Source organism: Bos indicus, chromosome 15 (genome assembly GCF_029378745.1).
Source record: "Bos indicus isolate NIAB-ARS_2022 breed Sahiwal x Tharparkar chromosome 15, NIAB-ARS_B.indTharparkar_mat_pri_1.0, whole genome shotgun sequence".
NCBI classification, from domain to species: Eukaryota; Metazoa; Chordata; class Mammalia; order Artiodactyla; family Bovidae; genus Bos; species Bos indicus.
The window spans coordinates 46,699,578-46,717,862 of NC_091774.1; the positions used below are offsets into that span (position 1 = coordinate 46,699,578).

Sequence of the window (18,285 nt, forward strand, 5' to 3'; positions counted from 1 at the left end):
ACAAGGTCTTACTGTATAGCAGAGGAAGTTATATTCAATATCCTGAGATAAGCCATAATAGAAAAGAATATAAAAATGAATATATATATATATATATATATATAACTGAGTCACTTTGCTATATAGAGAAAATCAATACAATATTGTAAACCAACTATAATTCAATAAAAATAAAAAAATGAATACTTACATAAATACAGTCTAATACATATCTCAGAAATTCACAGAAAGACAATTTAAAATAGCATTTGACAAGTAAAGCTACATTCTTCATTTTTCTATTAAAAGATATACTCTCCACTATGGTGCTTTTGCCATGAGTATTTCATTTTTAGCAGAAAAACTTCTGACTTTGAGGAGGAATGAATTCTGGTGTCAAGCTATAAGCTCTCCCAAGATGGTGAAGTGTGTTCATAGCATATATTTTTGTAGGACCCTCCTCAAGGCCCCCATAACCTCTTTATTCCTCAGGCTGTAGATGAGGGGGTTCAGGGCTGGGGTGACCATCGTGTAGAAGACAGAGATGATGTTGTCCTGCTTGGGGCTGTGCAGGGAACTGGGCAGAACATACATGAATGTGGCAGCTCCATAGAACATCCCGACCACAGTTAGGTGGGAAGAGCAGGTGACCAGGGCTTTCTGCCTCCCTTCATTTGAGGGCATGTGGAGCACAGTAAGTAGGATTAGTGTGTAGGAGGCAAGAATAGCAACAAGAGGTGGAATCAGGAAGGTCACACCAGTCACATACAACATGAGTTCATATCTAGAGGCATCTTCACAGGCCAACTTCAATAGAGGTGGAATCTCACAGAGTAGGTGGTTGATTTTCCGGGACCTGCAGAAAGGGAAGTGCATGGTATACAGGGTATGACATAACGCATTCAAGGAGGCCAGGACCCAGGGTGTGGCCATCATGAGCCAGTAGACCCTTGGCCTCATGAGGACCATGTAGTTCAGAGGATGACAAATGGCCACATACCTGTCATAGGCCATGAAGGCCAGTAGGAGGTCCTCTGCACCACCCACGGTCAGTGCCAGGAACATTTGAAGGGCACAGCCCCCAAAGGAGATGGTGTTTTCACTGAGCAGAAAATCTATGATGGCCTTAGGAGTGACAACAGATGTGAAGAGGAGGTCCATGAGAGAGAGCTGCCTGAGCAGGAGGTACATGGGCACGTGGAGCCGGGCATCCATTGTGATGACCAGGAGCAGCAGGCCATTGCTGGTGAGGGCCAGCATGTACAGGACTGAGATTGTGGCACAGAGCAGCCCAGGAAACCCACTGTTATTCAGAATCCCCAACAACATGAAGCCACTTCCCAGGGTGGAGTTCCAGTGCTCCATTCTTGTGTTGTTTCTTTAGTTGCCTAGAACCAAGTAGATTCTTGGTGAATTTTTGTTATGATGGCTCCATAGTTTTGTAACATCAGAGGCCCTGTAGGATGGCCAATCCAATGGTAACTGATTTTTCCTCTTGATCTCTCAATTTGTGACTCTTTATATCTTGCTAAAAAGAACCCATCTAGTTGGAGAATAAGCATCACAGTAATAGATAAACAGTAAGAGGTCACTAGATGAGAATATTATTCAGGATCTAAAACCTAAATATATATCTCCCCAGAAAGATCAAATCACCTCTCTCATAACAATAAAGCAATATTCTGACATCCATGCTTCTGATTTTTCTGGTACTTAGGTTTTAAGTATAATGTTTAATCAAATGATTTACATGCCCAGTCTGCTCTGCATAGGCCTATTTTGAAAATGTAATCTAAAACAGGTACAGAAATGTGATTTCAATAAAGCACCTCAATATACTTCCCCAAATAACTTATGTTGACTTTGCTGTAAGCATTCAAAACTGTAGTCACAGCCTCATTAGAAGAGATAAAGTATGTCCAACTTAGTTCACTGGACCAGGCTTTCGCTCTCTATGAGCCTAAGAGAGAAGGGATTATAGACTGTCTGCGACTAGAGATTGTTGAGTTTGAGGTACTGTCACTATTAGAGCTAAACCTTTAGGATCAATGCAAATAAAAAAGGGTTTGTTTTTTTTTTTAAATAGGTTATGATAAAACGTCAGCCTGAGATTACTGAGAAATATGATAAAAAATAAAGACCTACTCAAGAAATTCAGATTGTTTTGGGCAGAAGTGGTAAAAGATGTCAGAAGCAAAAGAGTTTGTGTTGTATGCTGTAATCGGGCTCAATAATCCTAGCTTTTCTCTCTTGCACCTTATCCAGATCCCCATTCTCCCTCCTGCAGGGCCAGGGTACCTACACACCACTGAGGAGCCACAAAGAGGAGGAAGATGAGTTCCTGTTCTGGCACCTGCTCTTGGGGTGTGGTACCCAATCTCAAGGAGAAAATCAAAGAGACAGGGATCTGAGGTTGACAGAAATCAGCCTCATGCATCTTAGGAATTGGGCAGATAAATCCAACTCTGAATATAGGAATCTGTAAGTGAAACATATTTCTCTGTCATTTCCCTCCACTGTGTCACAGATTTGGCATTTACTGGTTTCTATTAGTCCCTATAGGGTTTACAGGATTTTGATGGTAAAAAGGTGTTAGAGCATGTGATAGACCTATCAGGTGCTTTTTAAAGTTCCTTTGGAGGCATTTATTATAATCTAAGTGTAAATATATTTATCAGGAGCCAGAAAAAGTACATGGGGTCTGAAGACAGCTCCTGATGCTTTCACCAGGAAGTAGATACCCTGGCATGGGATGTAGCATAGAATCTTCTGTCAGTCCTCACTGATTCCTCTTCATGTTTAGAAAGCCAAGAATAGAGGGAGTTGGGGTGAGGTTTAGAGCCCAAGCACCAGAGATCCTAGAAGACAGAGTAGCTGAAGTTCTTAGGTCTGCACTGGGCTTCATCTTTTAAGAGGCTGTCCCCTGAAAGTGAGCCAATATTCTTACCTCAGGTGGTTGAGAAACCCAGCTGCTTGACCACACAGACTACCCAGGGGATTGAGGGTCACGGAAGATCCAATAGAAAAGGAGAAGGAAGGGGACTTCCCTGGTGGTCCAGTGGTCAAGACTCTGTACTACTACTGCAGGGAGCAAGGGTTCAAGCCCTGGTCTGGGAACCAAGATCCCACATGTTCTACAGTGCAGGCAAAGGAGTTGAATAAATAAAATAAAGTAAAATAAGTTTTTTATGAAGAGAAGGAAGATACGACCTTTCCAGCAGTATTCAATTTGTAAAATTTTGGCTAAGTTGGGTTAGAAGTCTAAGGAGTTTGACCAAGAGAAGTATAGGACTCCTGTTCCTTCAGTTCCTCTGCAGATGTGCTCTGGAAATGTGGCACTTACAGATAGAGAGCTAACTGAGTCCTTGGGCCTTGGAAGTTTCTATGGAACAAGAATACGGCTTACCTCTTCTCAAGCCTGTAGAGAATTAGGAGAAACTTCTAATTCAGAAGCTGTGTGCTTCTGTCACACAGCTCCTCAAGTAAGAGGCTCATTAGCTATGATGCATTTGTCAGACAAAGTTCATCGGTACTGATGCTACTCTTGCTGGGGTCTGGGAGAAAAATTGAAAGCAGTGGGAATCTGGAGGAAGTAGATATTAGAAGGGCTGCTCAGAGGAGACCCAGTAATGACTGATCTCACTGTCCCTGGGGCCAACACCGAGCCAGGGCCTGTCCTGGGGGAGGCTGCCCAGTTTCCTCATCTCATAACCCCACCCCCTCTATTCTACCCCTGTGTTTAGAGGGACGTAGCCTAACTTCTCAGCAGAAATGGTCTCCCCTAGAAAAGCTGGTTGTAGAAACAGGATGGTAATGAATCCCTTTGGGCCTGTTTCCTGGTCCTGTATCCCTGCACTCTTCTCTCACTAAATGAGCTTGGAGGCCCTGGGTTTCTATGTCACCTAAGGGAGGCACTGATGGCCTGTTTCCAAATTACGACAGAACTGAGCAGAAAGTAAAGGTCCCTTTCATGGTCAGCCAGCCCTCTACCCCAGATTTAAGGTGGGTTTTAGGGCATCTGTGAAATGTTGCTTCTCACCTCCATAGCCCTGGCCTCTCTCATCATCCTCTTAGAATGGACTAGTTAAATCAATATGACTGTGCTCTGTGAAGTCTGTAATTATCAGGTCTTCTCTTCATTGACCTTTGTGTGAAAGTCACTCAGTCGTGTCCAACTCTCTGTGACCCAGGCCTAGGGGAATTGCAATCCAAGCCAGAATTCTCCAGGCCAGAATATTAGAGAAGGTAGCTGTTCCCTTCTCCAGGGGATCTTCCCAACCCAGGATTCAAACCCAGGTCTCCTGCACTGCAGGCACATTCTTTACCATCTGAGCCACCTCTGGCGATCTGTTGTATCTTCTACATAAGTTTGTGTATTTGGTGTTATTATTGTCTGCCACCAGTAACATCTGAAGAGAAAGTACGAAAATCTGTGAATATTGGGCAGGAGCCACAAAAAGAAATAGAGACAGTACTGAAGTTGGAGAATGTTAGTGTTAATGAAAATCTTTCAAATGCTCTCAGAAAAAAATGACAGATTTCCCACGGACAAAGACAGATACAGACAGAAGATAGTGGAATTTTAACTTCCAGTAATCAGACAAGAAATAAACACCTTCAAAAGCAATGAGGGAACATAACTGCCCCCACTTAGAGTTCTCTCTATGCATAGATAAAGTATCACTAGAGAGTGAGAACAAACTACAAACAGAATCACAAGACTTTACCACCAAAGATGCCCAATAAAATAATTTCAGCAAGAAAAAGTGTGATGCCTAGGGATGTTTACAACACAGGAAGCAATAGTGAACACGGAAACTGACTCAAGAAATGTGTTGCTAATTCTAACTGACCAATAATAAATATATTTGTATTTCAAAATAGTACAATTGAAATTCTTGACAAAAATCAAGAGATGGCAGGGGAATTTTTCCATTGGTACTTAAATAAGGCTGTCAAAGGAGAATATTAAAAACTTCATATATATTTATCTCCAATTATTATTTCCCACATTTTTTCATTTTTATTAAGGAACAATTTTCATACAGGAAAGCTCACCATTTTTAGTACAGGTTTTGACAAATATATATAGTATATAACCACCATCAAAAATCAAGATAGAGAAGTTGTATTGACTCCCCAAATTCTCTGTTGCCCTTTGGTATTCATATCCCACCCTCACCCAAACTCTTGCTAACTCTCTGATTTGTTTACTGTTGTTCTTATTTTCATATTTTTCTGCATGTTATATGAATGGTTTCAGATATTTTGAGTCTAGCTCCTTTCACTTAACATAATATGTTTGAGATTCATCTAAATTCTGCTATTATTCTGTTACCACTTTTTGCTGAGCAGTGTTCAGTCATATGGGTGCATCATAATTTGTTTATCCATTCACCAGTTAAAGGACATTCGTGTTGTTTCCAGTTTCTGTTGTTTGTGGAAAAAGTCATTCTAAATATTCACATGTAGGTTTTTGAGTAAACATAAGTTGCTATCCACTTGGGTAAGTACCTTGTAGTGAGCTTGCTCACTTATGATAAGTGCATTAAGTTGATAAGGAACTGTTTTCCATTGTAACTAATCCATTTTCATTCCCAATTTTATTCTCATTTTTCATTCTGTTAAGCAATAAAATATAGAGTCTTTAAATTCTGATTAAAAGTGAAGAAAAGTGCTTACTTTGGCAGCACATATACTGAAATTGGAACAATACAGAAAAGATTAGTGTGGCCCCTGTGCCAGGATGACAAAAGATTCATGAAGTGTTCAAAATTTTTGTTCATTGCAATACTATTCACAACTGCCAAGACATGGAAGCAACCTACATGTCCACTGACAGATGAATGGATAAAGAAGGTGCAGTACTTATATACTAATACAGTGAAATATTAGCCATACAAAGGAATTTGAGTCAGTTCTAGTGAGATGGATGAACCTGGAGCCTGTTATACAGAGTGAAGTAAGTCAGAAAGAGAAAAACAAATGATGTATATGAACACAAATATGGTATCTAGAAAAATGGTACCGATGAACCTATTAATATTTGTAGGGCAGTAATAGAGATGCAGACATAGAGCACAGCGGGGGAAGGAGAGGGTAGGACGAGTTGAGAGAGTAGTATTGAAACATACATTACCACAGGTGAAATAGACAGCCAGTGGGAATTTGCTGTATGACCCAGGGAGTTCAGTCCAGTGTTCTGTGACAACCTAAAGGGATGGGATGGGGTGGCAGGTGGCAAGAGGGAAGGGACGTGTGTAAATCTATGGCTGAATCATGCTGATGTATGGCAGAAATCAACACAACATTGTAAAGCAATCATCCTGGTATTAGCATTTAAAGAAAAAAGAAGAGTTTGGGGTAATGAGCAGGGTCATTTAAGCAAGTAAACAAGGATGTGCAATTCAAGACAGAAAGTCATTTGGGGACACACACACATACACACACACACACAGAGTTGGAAACTGAAAATTAATGAGTTAAATCCTGACTATTTAGCAATTCTGGAAATATTCTTAAAATTATTAAAAGTCTTTCTGAGATATGTAGATTATAAAGATTTATTTTATCTTCTATGGAAAGTAGCTGTTAATCACTATGCCCTTTTAGGCTCATTGGTAATCGTTAGTAATAGTATTAAAATTCACATTTTATAAAATATATGAATAGTCATTTCTTTGTCAGACAGATGAGTCATACACCTCTGTCACTGTTTGACAAGCTCTACTCTAGTGCTGAGGGATTGAGTGGGGCAGCCTGATTACGGTGGCATGAATCATGAATGGTAGAAAAGCATCAGAAGCTATAGGTACAGTTAAGTCTTTCAAGACTATTTGCTCTGAGAAATGGAAGGGGGAGCCTCTTTAAGATGGGAGATACTGGAGCATGTGTTTAACCTGTAGTAAATGTTCTTGTAAGGAGGGAGATGATACAGAGGGAAGCAAGAAATTCCAAGACCAGTATCTTTGAGAAGTGAGAGAGCCTGGCTGAAGAGTACTATTGGAGGATCTGGCCACTGATGGCCTCTTTTTTATTTGACAGTGGAATATTAGTCATAAAAAAAGCAATTCTACCACTTGTATAGCAATGTTGATGGACCTAGAGAATGTGATGGGCTCTTCTGAAAGAAAAAACACTATGTGCAGATGGGCTGGTGAGTGTGGTATTGGAAGGTGAGGGAGTCCTATATGACGCCTTCTCTTTTCTCAGTGATGCAAAGTCATAAGCTAAGAGTCAAGGGCATTTTTTAAAAGAATAACAGATTTATTAGGGTAGGGCAATAGGATACTATGTCCCTGGAATTTAAGACTGAGTATTGCAAAAAGACATTATTTCCAAATCAGTGTGTGAGTTACATGCAATTGCAATTAATATAGGATTTTTTAGACATTTAGCAGATGACTCAAAAGTTCATCAGGAGGAATAAACAGATGATAAAACTTTAAGAAATATGAGGAAATACGAGAAAGGATACCCCTTACAAAACACAGAAACTAGAGAACATACCCAGAAATACTCCCTACTGCTCTACTTCTAAAAAGAGAGTTTATAGTCAACGGGTTGTAAATAATAGTGAGAAGATCCATGATAGGAGAAAGTTATTAAGGAAGCTAAAAGTAAAATCAGCTATTTAGAAACATATTAACTTAAAGTTTCACCATCCATCATGTACCAAAATAACTGCAGAGAAATTAAAGCTAATGTCACTTGTGAGATTATTAAAGAGATCTAAGAGAAATATGCAAATTTCTCTGAACAAACAATGGGAATTGTAATGGCACAATTACCTTAAAAATACAAAGGAAAATATGAATATATGAAACTACATAAATATTGTAGCACTTCTCTATCCAACAGACTCCACTACATATCTAATTTTAAACCTCAGTAATAAACTAAAAATAAATGTTGGAACATGAATAACTGTCAAATTGTTGGGGACCTTTGTCTATAAAGAGCTAAAATAAAGAGTTAAAATAAAACCAAGTAAGTAATATAAATGAAAACATCTGTTACATTTTCATTGATATGTTTAATAAGTTAGCAAATAGTTCATATAATGAGATAGCCCTAGAAAGAGTACAGTGAGGCAGGCACTCCCACATAATGCTAGCCAGTATGCAAACAGTTTCCAGCTTTCTCAGAAGCAGTCAGCTCTGGCTCTTTGTAAAGAATTAATTTTTTTTTTTTTTTGCCTATATCCAGTAATTTCACTTCTAAAAATTTGACCTACCATAGTAAGAAAATTTGGGGGAACAAAATTAAATGTAAGCAAATCCCTAAATACATTATATAGGATTCAAATGATGATACTACATAGTCATTTATATTGATCATTTATCAAGACTATTTACTAGTTATTCATATAACAGCTAGCACATATTAAGCACTATTTGCCAGGCTCTGGTCTAAGTGTGTAATTATCTTATTCAAGTCCCTACAAAACATCATGAGGTTATCATAAATCCTATTATTATCATCACTTTTCAGATGAGCAAACTGAGACACAAATGATTCAATTTAATGTTCACAGATGATAAAGTGACAGCAGAGATTACACTCGGCACTCTGACCCCCTCCCTCCCTCCCTCCTCCTCTTCTCTCCATCCCTACCCTATAGTGTTCCCTCTTCACATGAAGAAGCTTCACCAAATTTTAAATGACAATAAAGCAAGACCTTAACCAACATGTACAGAACTATTTGGTAAACTGCATGTGTGAATAACCCAAAAAAGTGAATGCCAAACTTGAGAGTCCCTTGGACTGCAAGGGGATCCAACCAGTCCATCCTAAAGGAAATCAGTCCTGACTATTCATTGGAAGGACTGATGCTGAAGCTGAAGCTCCAATACCTTGGCCACCTGATGAACTGACTCATTTGAAAAGACCCATGATGCTGGGTTTTATTGGTTTCTGTCTTTTAATTTTAAATTAAGTCACTATTAAATTTTCCCATTTGGATTTTTCCATTATCTCAACAAAAACTGTCCCTTGAAACTGAAGTAGATGCATAGACACAAACTGATTCTTCTTTCCAAATAATTATTTAAACAACAGCTACATAACAGACAAGAAGTCCAGTATATCTAAGAATCTTATTCAAACAAGAGAAGTCTTCCTCTGATTTTAAGAGGCTATTGGAGTTTGCTCAGACTAAATCTACTGCTATTGATGACTGATACATGATACTGACTGAAACTTAGTCCCCTAGCATGTCTATTTTGTAACTGTGTCAGGAGTGTGTCCGCAGCATGTATTTTGTAGGACCCTTCTCAAGGCCCCCATGACCTCTTTATTCCTCAGGCTGTAGATGAGGGGGTTCAGGGCTGGGGTGACCATCGTGTAGAAGACAGAGATGATGTTGTCTTGCTTGGGACTGTGGAGGAAACTGGGCAGAACATACATGAATGTGGCAGCTCCATAGAACATCCCGACCACTGTCAGGTGGGAAGAGCAGGTGACCAGAGCTTTCTGTCTCCCTTCATTTGAGGGCATGTGGAGCACAGTAAGTAGGATTACTGAATAGGAGACAAGTATAGCAACAAAAGAGGGAATCAGAAAGGTCACACCCATCACATACACCATGAGTTCATATCTGGAAGTATCTGCACAGGCCAACTTCAACAGAGGTGGAATCTCACAGAGCTGGTGGCTGATCTTCCGGGACATGCAGAAAGAGAAGTGCATGATATACAAAGTATGACCTAAAGCATTCAGGGATGCCAGGACCCAGGGTGTGACCACCATGAGCCAACAGACCCTTGGCCTCATGAGGACCATGTAGTTCAGAGGATGACAAATGGCCACATACCTGTCATAGGCCATGAAGGCCAGTAGGAGGTCCTCTGCACCACCGAGGGTCAGTACTAGGAACACCTGAAGGGCACAGCCCCCAAAGGAGATGGTGTTTTCACTGAGCAGAAAATCCACAATGGCCTTGGGAGTGACAACAGATGTGAAGAGGAGGTCCATGAGAGAGAGCTGCCTGAGCAGCAGGTACATGGGCACATGGAGCCCGGCATCCATTGTGATGGCCAGGAGCAGCAGACCATTGCTGGTGAGAGCCAGCGTGTACAGGACTGTGATTGTAGCACAGAGCAGCTCAGGAGACCCACTGTCGTTCAGAATCCCCATCAATATGAAGCCACTTCCCAGGGTGGAGTTCCAAGGCTCCATTGTGTTGTTTCTTTAGTTGCCTGGAAACAAATGGATCCTTGGTGAATTTTTGTTATGATAGTCTCATAGTTTTATACCATCAGAGTTCCCATAGGATGGCCAACATGAATCCAGTGGGATGATGCCTTTCCCACTGGTAACTGATTTTTTTCTCTTAATCTCTCAGTTTCTGACTTTTTAAATTGTATCTTGATAAACAAAGAGCCCATCTAATTGGAAAATAAACATCACTGTAAGAGCTAAACATTAAGAGATTACTACATGAGAATTATTCAGGACATCAAACCTGAACATGTATCTCCCTAGAAAGTCAAATCATCTCTTTCACAACAATAAAGAAATATTCTACTACACATGCTCCTGATTTTTTCTGGTACCTATGTTTTAAGTAGAATGTTTAATCAATAATTTATATACCCAGTCAGTGTTCTGCATAAGTCTTTTTTTTTAATTGATTTTCTGAAACAGGCAGGGAAATGTGATTTCAATAACGCACCTCAATATACTTCTCCACATAATTTGTGTTATTCATCCTACCTTCTCACTTTTGCTTAGACTCAGATCCTCATTCTCCCTTTGACAGCACTAGGGTATCCACACTGGATTGAATGGCCACACAGAAGGAGAAGAAAAGCTCTTGATCTGGAAATGGCTCTTGGAGTGTTGCACCCAATCTCAGGGAGAAAACAGAGAGCCAGGCACCTGAGAATGACAGGAATCTGTGTTGCTCAGCGTGGGAACTGGGTAGATAAGTCCACTTTTGAACACAGTGAAGCATATTTCTAAAAATCAATTTCCTCTATTGTGTCCTATATTTTGATGTTTCACTAATTGCCATCAATCTCTACAAGGTCCACAGAATTTTGATGGTAAAAGGTATTACAGCATATCACAGACATTTCATCTACTCTTAAATGTTCCTTTGGAGGCATTTATTGTAATGTAGGTGCCAACAGTTTTATCAAAGGTCAGCAAAGTCTATGGAGTTTAAAAACAGGTCCTGAGGCTTCCACCAGGAAGCAGATACCCTGGTCTGGGATATAACTTAGAATCTTACAGCAGGCTGTAAGATTCACTGATTCCTCCTCATGTTTAGAAACCCAAGAATATAGGAGTTTGGGATGGGGTACAGACCAAAGCACCATAGAACTTGGAAATCAGAGTAGCTGAAGTTCATATGTGTGCACTGGGCTCCATCTCTCAGCTCAGCATTCCTAGAAGCTGCACACTTTCCTGAAAGTGAGACAACACCCTTACTGTGGGAAGCCAGCTTCCTGACCACACGGTCTGTCCTGGAGATAGTCTGAGTGAAGGAAGTTCCAGTAGAAATGGAGAAGGAAGATAGGCACTTTCTAGCAATATTCAGTTAGTTTTTTGCTAAGTCGAGTTAGAAGTCTGAGGTATCTGACCAAAGTAGGTGTCAGGCTTATTCTGTTCCTTCAATTCTTCTGGAGGTCTTCTCTGGAAATGCAAAAATGCAGAAAGAACATCAATACAGTCCTTGGATAGCTTCTATGAAACAAGAAGATAGCTTTCCTGTTCTCACACCTGTGGAGAATTATAAGAAGCTGCTTCTGTCACACAGTTCCCCAAGTAGGAGGCCCATCCAGCTCTGCAGCATTTGTCTGACTGGGTTGGTGGGTACCAATGCTCAGACTTTCATTTACTCTTGCTGGGGAATGGGAGAAAAATGAAAGCAGTGGGAATCTGGAGGAAGTAGATATTAATTAGAACGGCTGCTCATAGAAGACACTGCAATGACTGACCTCAATGTCTCTGGAGCCAACACTAAGCTAAGGCCTCTCTTGGGGGAGGCTGCTTGGTTTCCTCACCCATGACCCCACTTCTCTACTCTATTCTACCCCTGTGTGCAGAAGGACTTAGCCTCTCAGCTGAAATGACCTCCCCTGGAGGTTGGTCCAGGACACAGGGTGGGAATCAACCCCTTCGGACCTGTTTCCTGGCCTTGTATCCCTACACTCTTCTCTCATTAAATGAGCTTGGAGGCCCAGGGTTTCTATGTCACCTAAGGGAGGCACTGATGGTGCATTTCCAAACTACTGACTGAATTGAGCAGGAAGCAAAGGTCACTTTCATGGTCATCAGTCCTCTGCCACAAATTTAAGGTGGGTTTTGGGGCATCTATAGCATCTTGCTTCCCATCTCCACTCCTCTGGCCTCTTGACAAAAGATTAATCTCCAAAACAGACAATCAGTTCAGGCAGCTCAATATCAGAAAAACAAACAACCCACTCAAAAAGTGGGCAGATGACCTAAACAGACATTTCTCCAAAGAAGCCATTTATTATGGCTAATAAATACATGAAAAAAAAAAATTCAACATCACTTATTATTAGAGAAATGCAAACCAAAACTACAATGAGGTTATCAACTCACACCAGTCAGAATGGTAATCATCAAAAAATCTACAAAAAATAAATGCTAGAGAGGGTGTGGAGAAAAAGTAACCCTCTTGCACTGTTGGTGGGAATATAAATTGATTCAGCTGAAGGAGGAAACAGACAGAGCTGGACTCCATCTTAGGCCAGGCTGCGAACATTAGGCTACACACATGGTCACCCTCCCAATGGACTCTGAACTTTGTGCCCGGTGTCTACAGAAATGACATACCAATGGAAAACCAGACCCCTGGATAAAAGAGCCTCAGGACTTGTACTTGGACTCTCCGTTGCCTAAAAGAATATGCTAATTATCTCTGTAACAGAACAAAGTGGTAAATTCCATTATGTTTATCGGGATATGACCACAGGCCTATTGATAAATATCCACTGTTTATCTAGTCTTGTGACACATGAATCATGGGTTAACTTTGATTGTATCTGCCTTTAACCTTGTCCAGACTAGTTTCAAGGAATCTGGGGAGGTGGGTTTGAGCAAGTACACTTAGGGTATATAATAAGGTTTTCACAAAAACTGGTCAGGGTCCTTGGCTAAGAGGAGAATCTGCCTTGGGCCCGCCCGTGTAATAAACTGCAGTCCACTATCTGCATTGTCCTTCTGAGTGAGTTTGTTTCCCAGACCGCGTGGCTTCAAGAGTTGTCCACCACCAACTCTCCCGGAGTTTACTCAAGTCCATTGAGTCCAAGATGCCATCTAACCATCTCATCCCACCTCTGTCGTCCCCTTCTCCTCCTACATTAAATCTTTCCCAGCATCAGGGTCTTTTCAAATGAGTCAGTTCTTCGCATCAGGTGTCCAAAGTTATTGGAGTTACAGCTTCAGCATCAGTCCTTCCAATGAATATTCAGGACTGATTTCCTTTAGGATGGACTGGTTGGATCTCCTTGCAATCCAAGGGACTCTCAAGAGTCTTCTCCAACACCACAGTTCAAAAGCATCAATTCTTCGGTTCTCAGCTTTCTTTATAATCCAACTCTCACATCCATACATGACTACTGGAAAAAACCATAGATTTGACTAGACAGATCTTTCCTGGCAAGTAATGACTCTGCATTTTAATATGCTGTCTAGATTGGTCATAACTTTTCTTCCAAGGAGTAAGCATCTTTTAATTTTATGGCTGCAGTCACCATTTGCAGTGATTTTGGAGTGCAAAAAAATAGTCTCTCACTGTTTCCACAGTTTCCCCATCTATTTGCCATGAAGTGATGGGACCAGATGCCACAATCTTAGTTTTCTGAATGCTGAGTTTTAAGCAAACTTTTTCACTCTCCTCTTCTACTTTCATCAAGAGGCTCTTTAGTTCCTCTTTGCTTTGTGCCATAAAGTTGCTGTTATCCGCATATATGAAGTTATTGGTATTTCTCCCAGCAGTCTTGATTCCAGCTTGTGCTTCCTCCAGCCCAGCATTTCTCATGATCTACTCTGCATAGTAGTTAAATAAGCAGGATGACAATATACAGCCTTGACGTACTTCCTTTCCTGATTTGGAACCAGTCTGTTATTACATGTCCAGTTCTAACTGTTGCTTCCTGACCTGCATACGGATTTCGCAGGAGGCAGGTCAGGTGGTCTGGTATTCCCATCTCTTTCAGAATTTTCCACAGTTTATTGTGATCCACACAAAGACTTTTACACAGTCAATAAAGTAGAAGTAGATATTTTTCTGGAACTCTCTTGCTTTTTCCATGATCCAGCAGATGTTGGCAATTTGATCTCTGGTTCCTCTGCCTTTTCTAAAACCAGCTTGAACATCTGGAAGTGCACAGTTCATGTACTGTTGAAGCCTGGCTTGGAGAATTTTGAGCATTACTTTGCTAGCATATGAGATAAGTGCAATTGTGCAGTAGTTTGAGCATTCTATGGCATTGCCTTTCTTTGGGATTGGAATGAAAACTGACCTTTTCAGTCCTTTGGCCACTGCTGAGTTTTCCAAATTTGCTGGCATATTGACTGCAGCACTTTCACAGCATCATCTTTTAGGATATGAAAGACCTCAACTGGAATTCCATCACCTCCACTAGCTTTGTTCATAGTGATGCTTCCTAAGGCCCACTTGACTTTTCATTCCAAGAAGTCTGGCTCTAGGTGAGTGATCACAGCATTGTGATTATCTGGGTCATGAAGAACTTTTTTATATAGTTCTTCTGTGTATTCTTGCCACCTGTTCTTAATATCTTTTGCTTCTGCTTCTGTTGCTGCTGCTGCTGCTAAGTCGCTTCAGTCGTGTCCGACCCTGTGTGACCCCATAGATGGCAGCCCACCAGGCTCCCCCGTCCCTGGGATTCTCCAGGCAAGAACACTGGAGTGGGTTGCCATTTCCTTCTCCAATGCATGAAAGTGAAAAGGGAAAGTGAAGTTGCTTGGTCGTGTCTGATTCTTAGAGACCCCATGGACTGCAGCCTACCAAGTTCCTGCATCCATGGGATTTTCCAGGCAAGAGTACTGGAGTGGGGTGCCATTGCCTTCTCCATCTGCTTCTGTAAGGTCCATACCATTTCTGTCCTTTATTGTGCCCATCTTGGCATGAAATGTTCTCTTGGTATTGTTGTAGCCATGCCTTCTGGGAAACAAACTCACTTAGAAGGACAATGCAGATAGTGGAGTGCAGTTTATTATACCAGCGGGCCCAAGGCAGAGTGTCCTCTTAGCCAAGGACCCTGACCAGTTTTTGTGAAAACCTTATATACCCTAAGTGTACGTGCTCAAACCCACGTCCCCAAATTCTCTGAAACTAGTCTGAACAAAGGAAAAGAAAGGTTCAATCAAAGTTAACCTGTGATTCGTATGCCTTAACCCAGGTAGTTAACAGTGGGCAATTATCAATAGGCCTGTGGTCATACTCTGATAAGCATAATAGAATTTATGATTCTATTCGGTTACATAGATAATTAGGGTATTATTTTAGGCGACAGAGAGTCTAGGTACCAGCCCTGGGGCTCTTCAACCTGGGGGCTCTGATTTTCCAGTTTGTATGTCGTTTCCATAGATACAGGGCATATAGCTTTAATTCCACAGTCCGGCTCAAAATGGAGGCCTGCTTTCAAGATGGAATCTGTTCTGTCTGTTTCCTCCTTCAGTATCTCTGATTTGCTTGAAGAGATCTCTAGTCTTTCTCATTCTATTGTACCCTCTATTTCTTTTCATTGATCACTGAGGAAGGCTTTCGTATCCCTCCTTGCTATTCTTTGGAACTCTGCATTCAAATGGGTATATCTTTCCTTTTCTCCTTTGCCTTTCTCTTTTTCTTCTTTTCACAGCTATTTGTAAGTCCTCCCCAGACTGCCATTTTGCTTTTTCACATTTCTTTTCCATGGGGATGGTCTTGATCCCTGTCTCCTGTACCATGTCACGAACCTCCGTCCATAGTTCATCAGGCACTCTATCTATCAGATCTAGTCCCTTAAATCTATTTCTCGCTTCCACTGTATAATCATAAGGGATTTGATTTAGGTCATACCTGAATGGTCTAGTGGTTTTCCTTACTTTCTTCAATTTAAGTCTGAATTTGGCAATAAGGAGTTCATGATCTGAGCACAGTCAGCTCCTGGTCTTGTTTTTGCTGACTGTATAGAGCTTCTCCATCTTTGGCTGCAAACAATATAATCAATCTGATTTCGTTTTTGACCATCTGGTGATGGCTATGTGTAGAGCTTTCTCTTGTGTTGTTGGAAGAGGGTGTTTGCTATGACCAGTGCATTCTCTTGGCAAAACTCTATTAGCCTTTGCCCTGCTTCATTCCATATTCCAAGGCCAAACTTGCCTGTTACTCCAGGTGTTTTTTGACTTCCTACTTTTGCATTCCAGTCCCCTATAATGAAAAAGACATCCTTTTTGGGTGTTAGTTCTAAAAGGTCTTGTAGGTCTTCATAGAACCGTTCAACTTCTGTTTCTTCAGCGTTACTGGTTGGGGCATGGACTTGGATTACTGTGATATTGAATGGTTTGCCTTGGAAACGAACAGAGATCATTCTGTCGTTTTTGAGATTGCATCCAAGTACTGCATTTCGGACTCTTTTTTTGACCATAATGGTTACTCCATTTCTTCTAAGGGATTCCTGCCAGCAGTAGTAGATATAATGGCCATCTGATTTAAATTCATCCATTCCAGTCCATTTTAGTTCACTGATTCCTAGAATGTCAACATTCACTCTTGCCATCTCCTGTTTGACTACTTCCAATTTGCCTTGATTCATGGATCCTTGATTCATGGACCCTTCCAGGTTCCTTGCAATATTGCTTTTTACAGCATCGGACCTTGCTTCCATCACCAGTCACATCCACAACTGGGTATTGTTTTTGCTTTGGCTCCATCCTTCATTCTTTCTGGAGTTATTTCTCCACTGATCTCCAGTAGCATATTTGGCACCTACTGACCTGGGGAGTTCCTCTTTCAGTATCCTATCCTTTTGCCTTTTCATACTGTTCATGGGGTTCTCAAGGCAAGAATACTGAAGTGGTTGGCCATTCCCTTCTCCAGTGGACCACATTCTGTCCGATCTCTGCACCATGACCGGCCTGTCTTGGGTGGCCCCATAGGGCATGGCTTAGTGTTGAGTTAGACAAGACTGTGGTCCATGTGATTAGATTGACTAGTTTTCTTTGATTATGGTTTCAATGTGTCTGCCCTCTGATGCCCTCTCGCAATACCTACCATCTTACTTGGTTTCTCTTACCTTGGACGTGGGGTATCTCTTCACAGCTGCTCCAGCAAAGTGCAGCCGCTGCTCCTTACCTTGAACAAGGGGTATCTCCTCACTGCCGCCCCTTCTGACCTTGAACATGGAGTAGCTCCTCCATGTTCTGAGGGGGAAACTGGGTCTTATTCTGATGGGCAGGGCCAGGCTCACTAAATCTTTAATCCAATTTTCTATTGATGGGTGAGGTTGTTTTCCTTCCCTGTTATTTACCCGGGGCCAAACTGTAGTGGAGGCAGTGAAGATAATGGTGACCTCCTTCAAAAGGTCCCATACACGCTCTGCTACACTCCATGCCCCCAACTCTGCAGCAGGCCACTGCTGACCCATGCCTCTGCTAGACACTCCTGGGAACCCATGGGCAAGTCTGGGTCAGTCTCTTGTGTGGTCACTGCTCCTTTCTCCTGGGTCCTGGTGCCCACAGAGTTCTGTCTGTTCCCTCCAAAAGTCTGTTTCCCCGGTCCTGTGTAAGTTCTGGTGGCTCTATGCTGGGGTTAATGGCAACCTCCTCCAAGAGTGCTTATGTCATACCCAGGTCTGTGGCACCCAAAGCCCCTGCCCCTGTGGCAGGCCACTGCTAGCCTGTACCTCCACAGGAGACATTCCAACACAGTTCTGTCTCAGTCTCTGTGGGATCTCTGGGTCCTGGTGTTCACAAGATTTATTTGAGCCCTCTGAGCATCTCTGTCACGTATGGGGTTTGATTCTAAATGTGTTTTTGCCCCTCTTACCGTCTTGCTGGGGCTACTCCTTTGCCTTTGGACATGGGATATCTTTTCTCAGCCGCCGCTCCAGTGCTGTGCTGTATAATCACTTCCACTGTATCATAAGGGCTTCCCTGATAGCTCAGTTGGTAAAGAATCCGCCTGCAATGCACGAACCTCGATTCAATTGCTGGGTCGAGAAGACCCACTGGAGAAGGGATAGGCTACCCACTCCAATATTCTTGGGCTTCCCTTGTGGCTCAGCTGGTAAAGAATCTCCTTGACATGCGGGAGACCTGGCTTCA

General features: G+C 41.7%; 1 protein-coding gene, 1 non-coding gene and 1 pseudogene across 2 annotated transcripts; 1 reads left to right on the top strand and 2 right to left on the bottom strand.

The window, feature by feature from the left end:
- Positions 1–311: 311 nt before the first annotated feature.
- LOC139187154 (olfactory receptor 2AG1-like) lies at positions 312–1,629 on the bottom strand. Its single transcript, XM_070803158.1, has one exon. The coding sequence runs from the start codon at positions 1,342–1,344 to the stop codon at positions 412–414; it is 933 nt and encodes a 310-aa protein (XP_070659259.1). The 5' UTR covers positions 1,345–1,629; the 3' UTR covers positions 312–411.
- Positions 1,630–5,653: 4,024 nt separating this feature from the next.
- On the top strand, positions 5,654–5,759 carry LOC139176197 (U6 spliceosomal RNA). Its single transcript, XR_011560652.1, has one exon. It is a non-coding gene; the product is annotated as a U6 spliceosomal RNA (small nuclear RNA).
- Positions 5,760–9,214: 3,455 nt separating this feature from the next.
- On the bottom strand, positions 9,215–10,158 carry LOC139187219 (olfactory receptor 2AG1-like; annotated as a pseudogene).
- Positions 10,159–18,285: the final 8,127 nt, after the last annotated feature.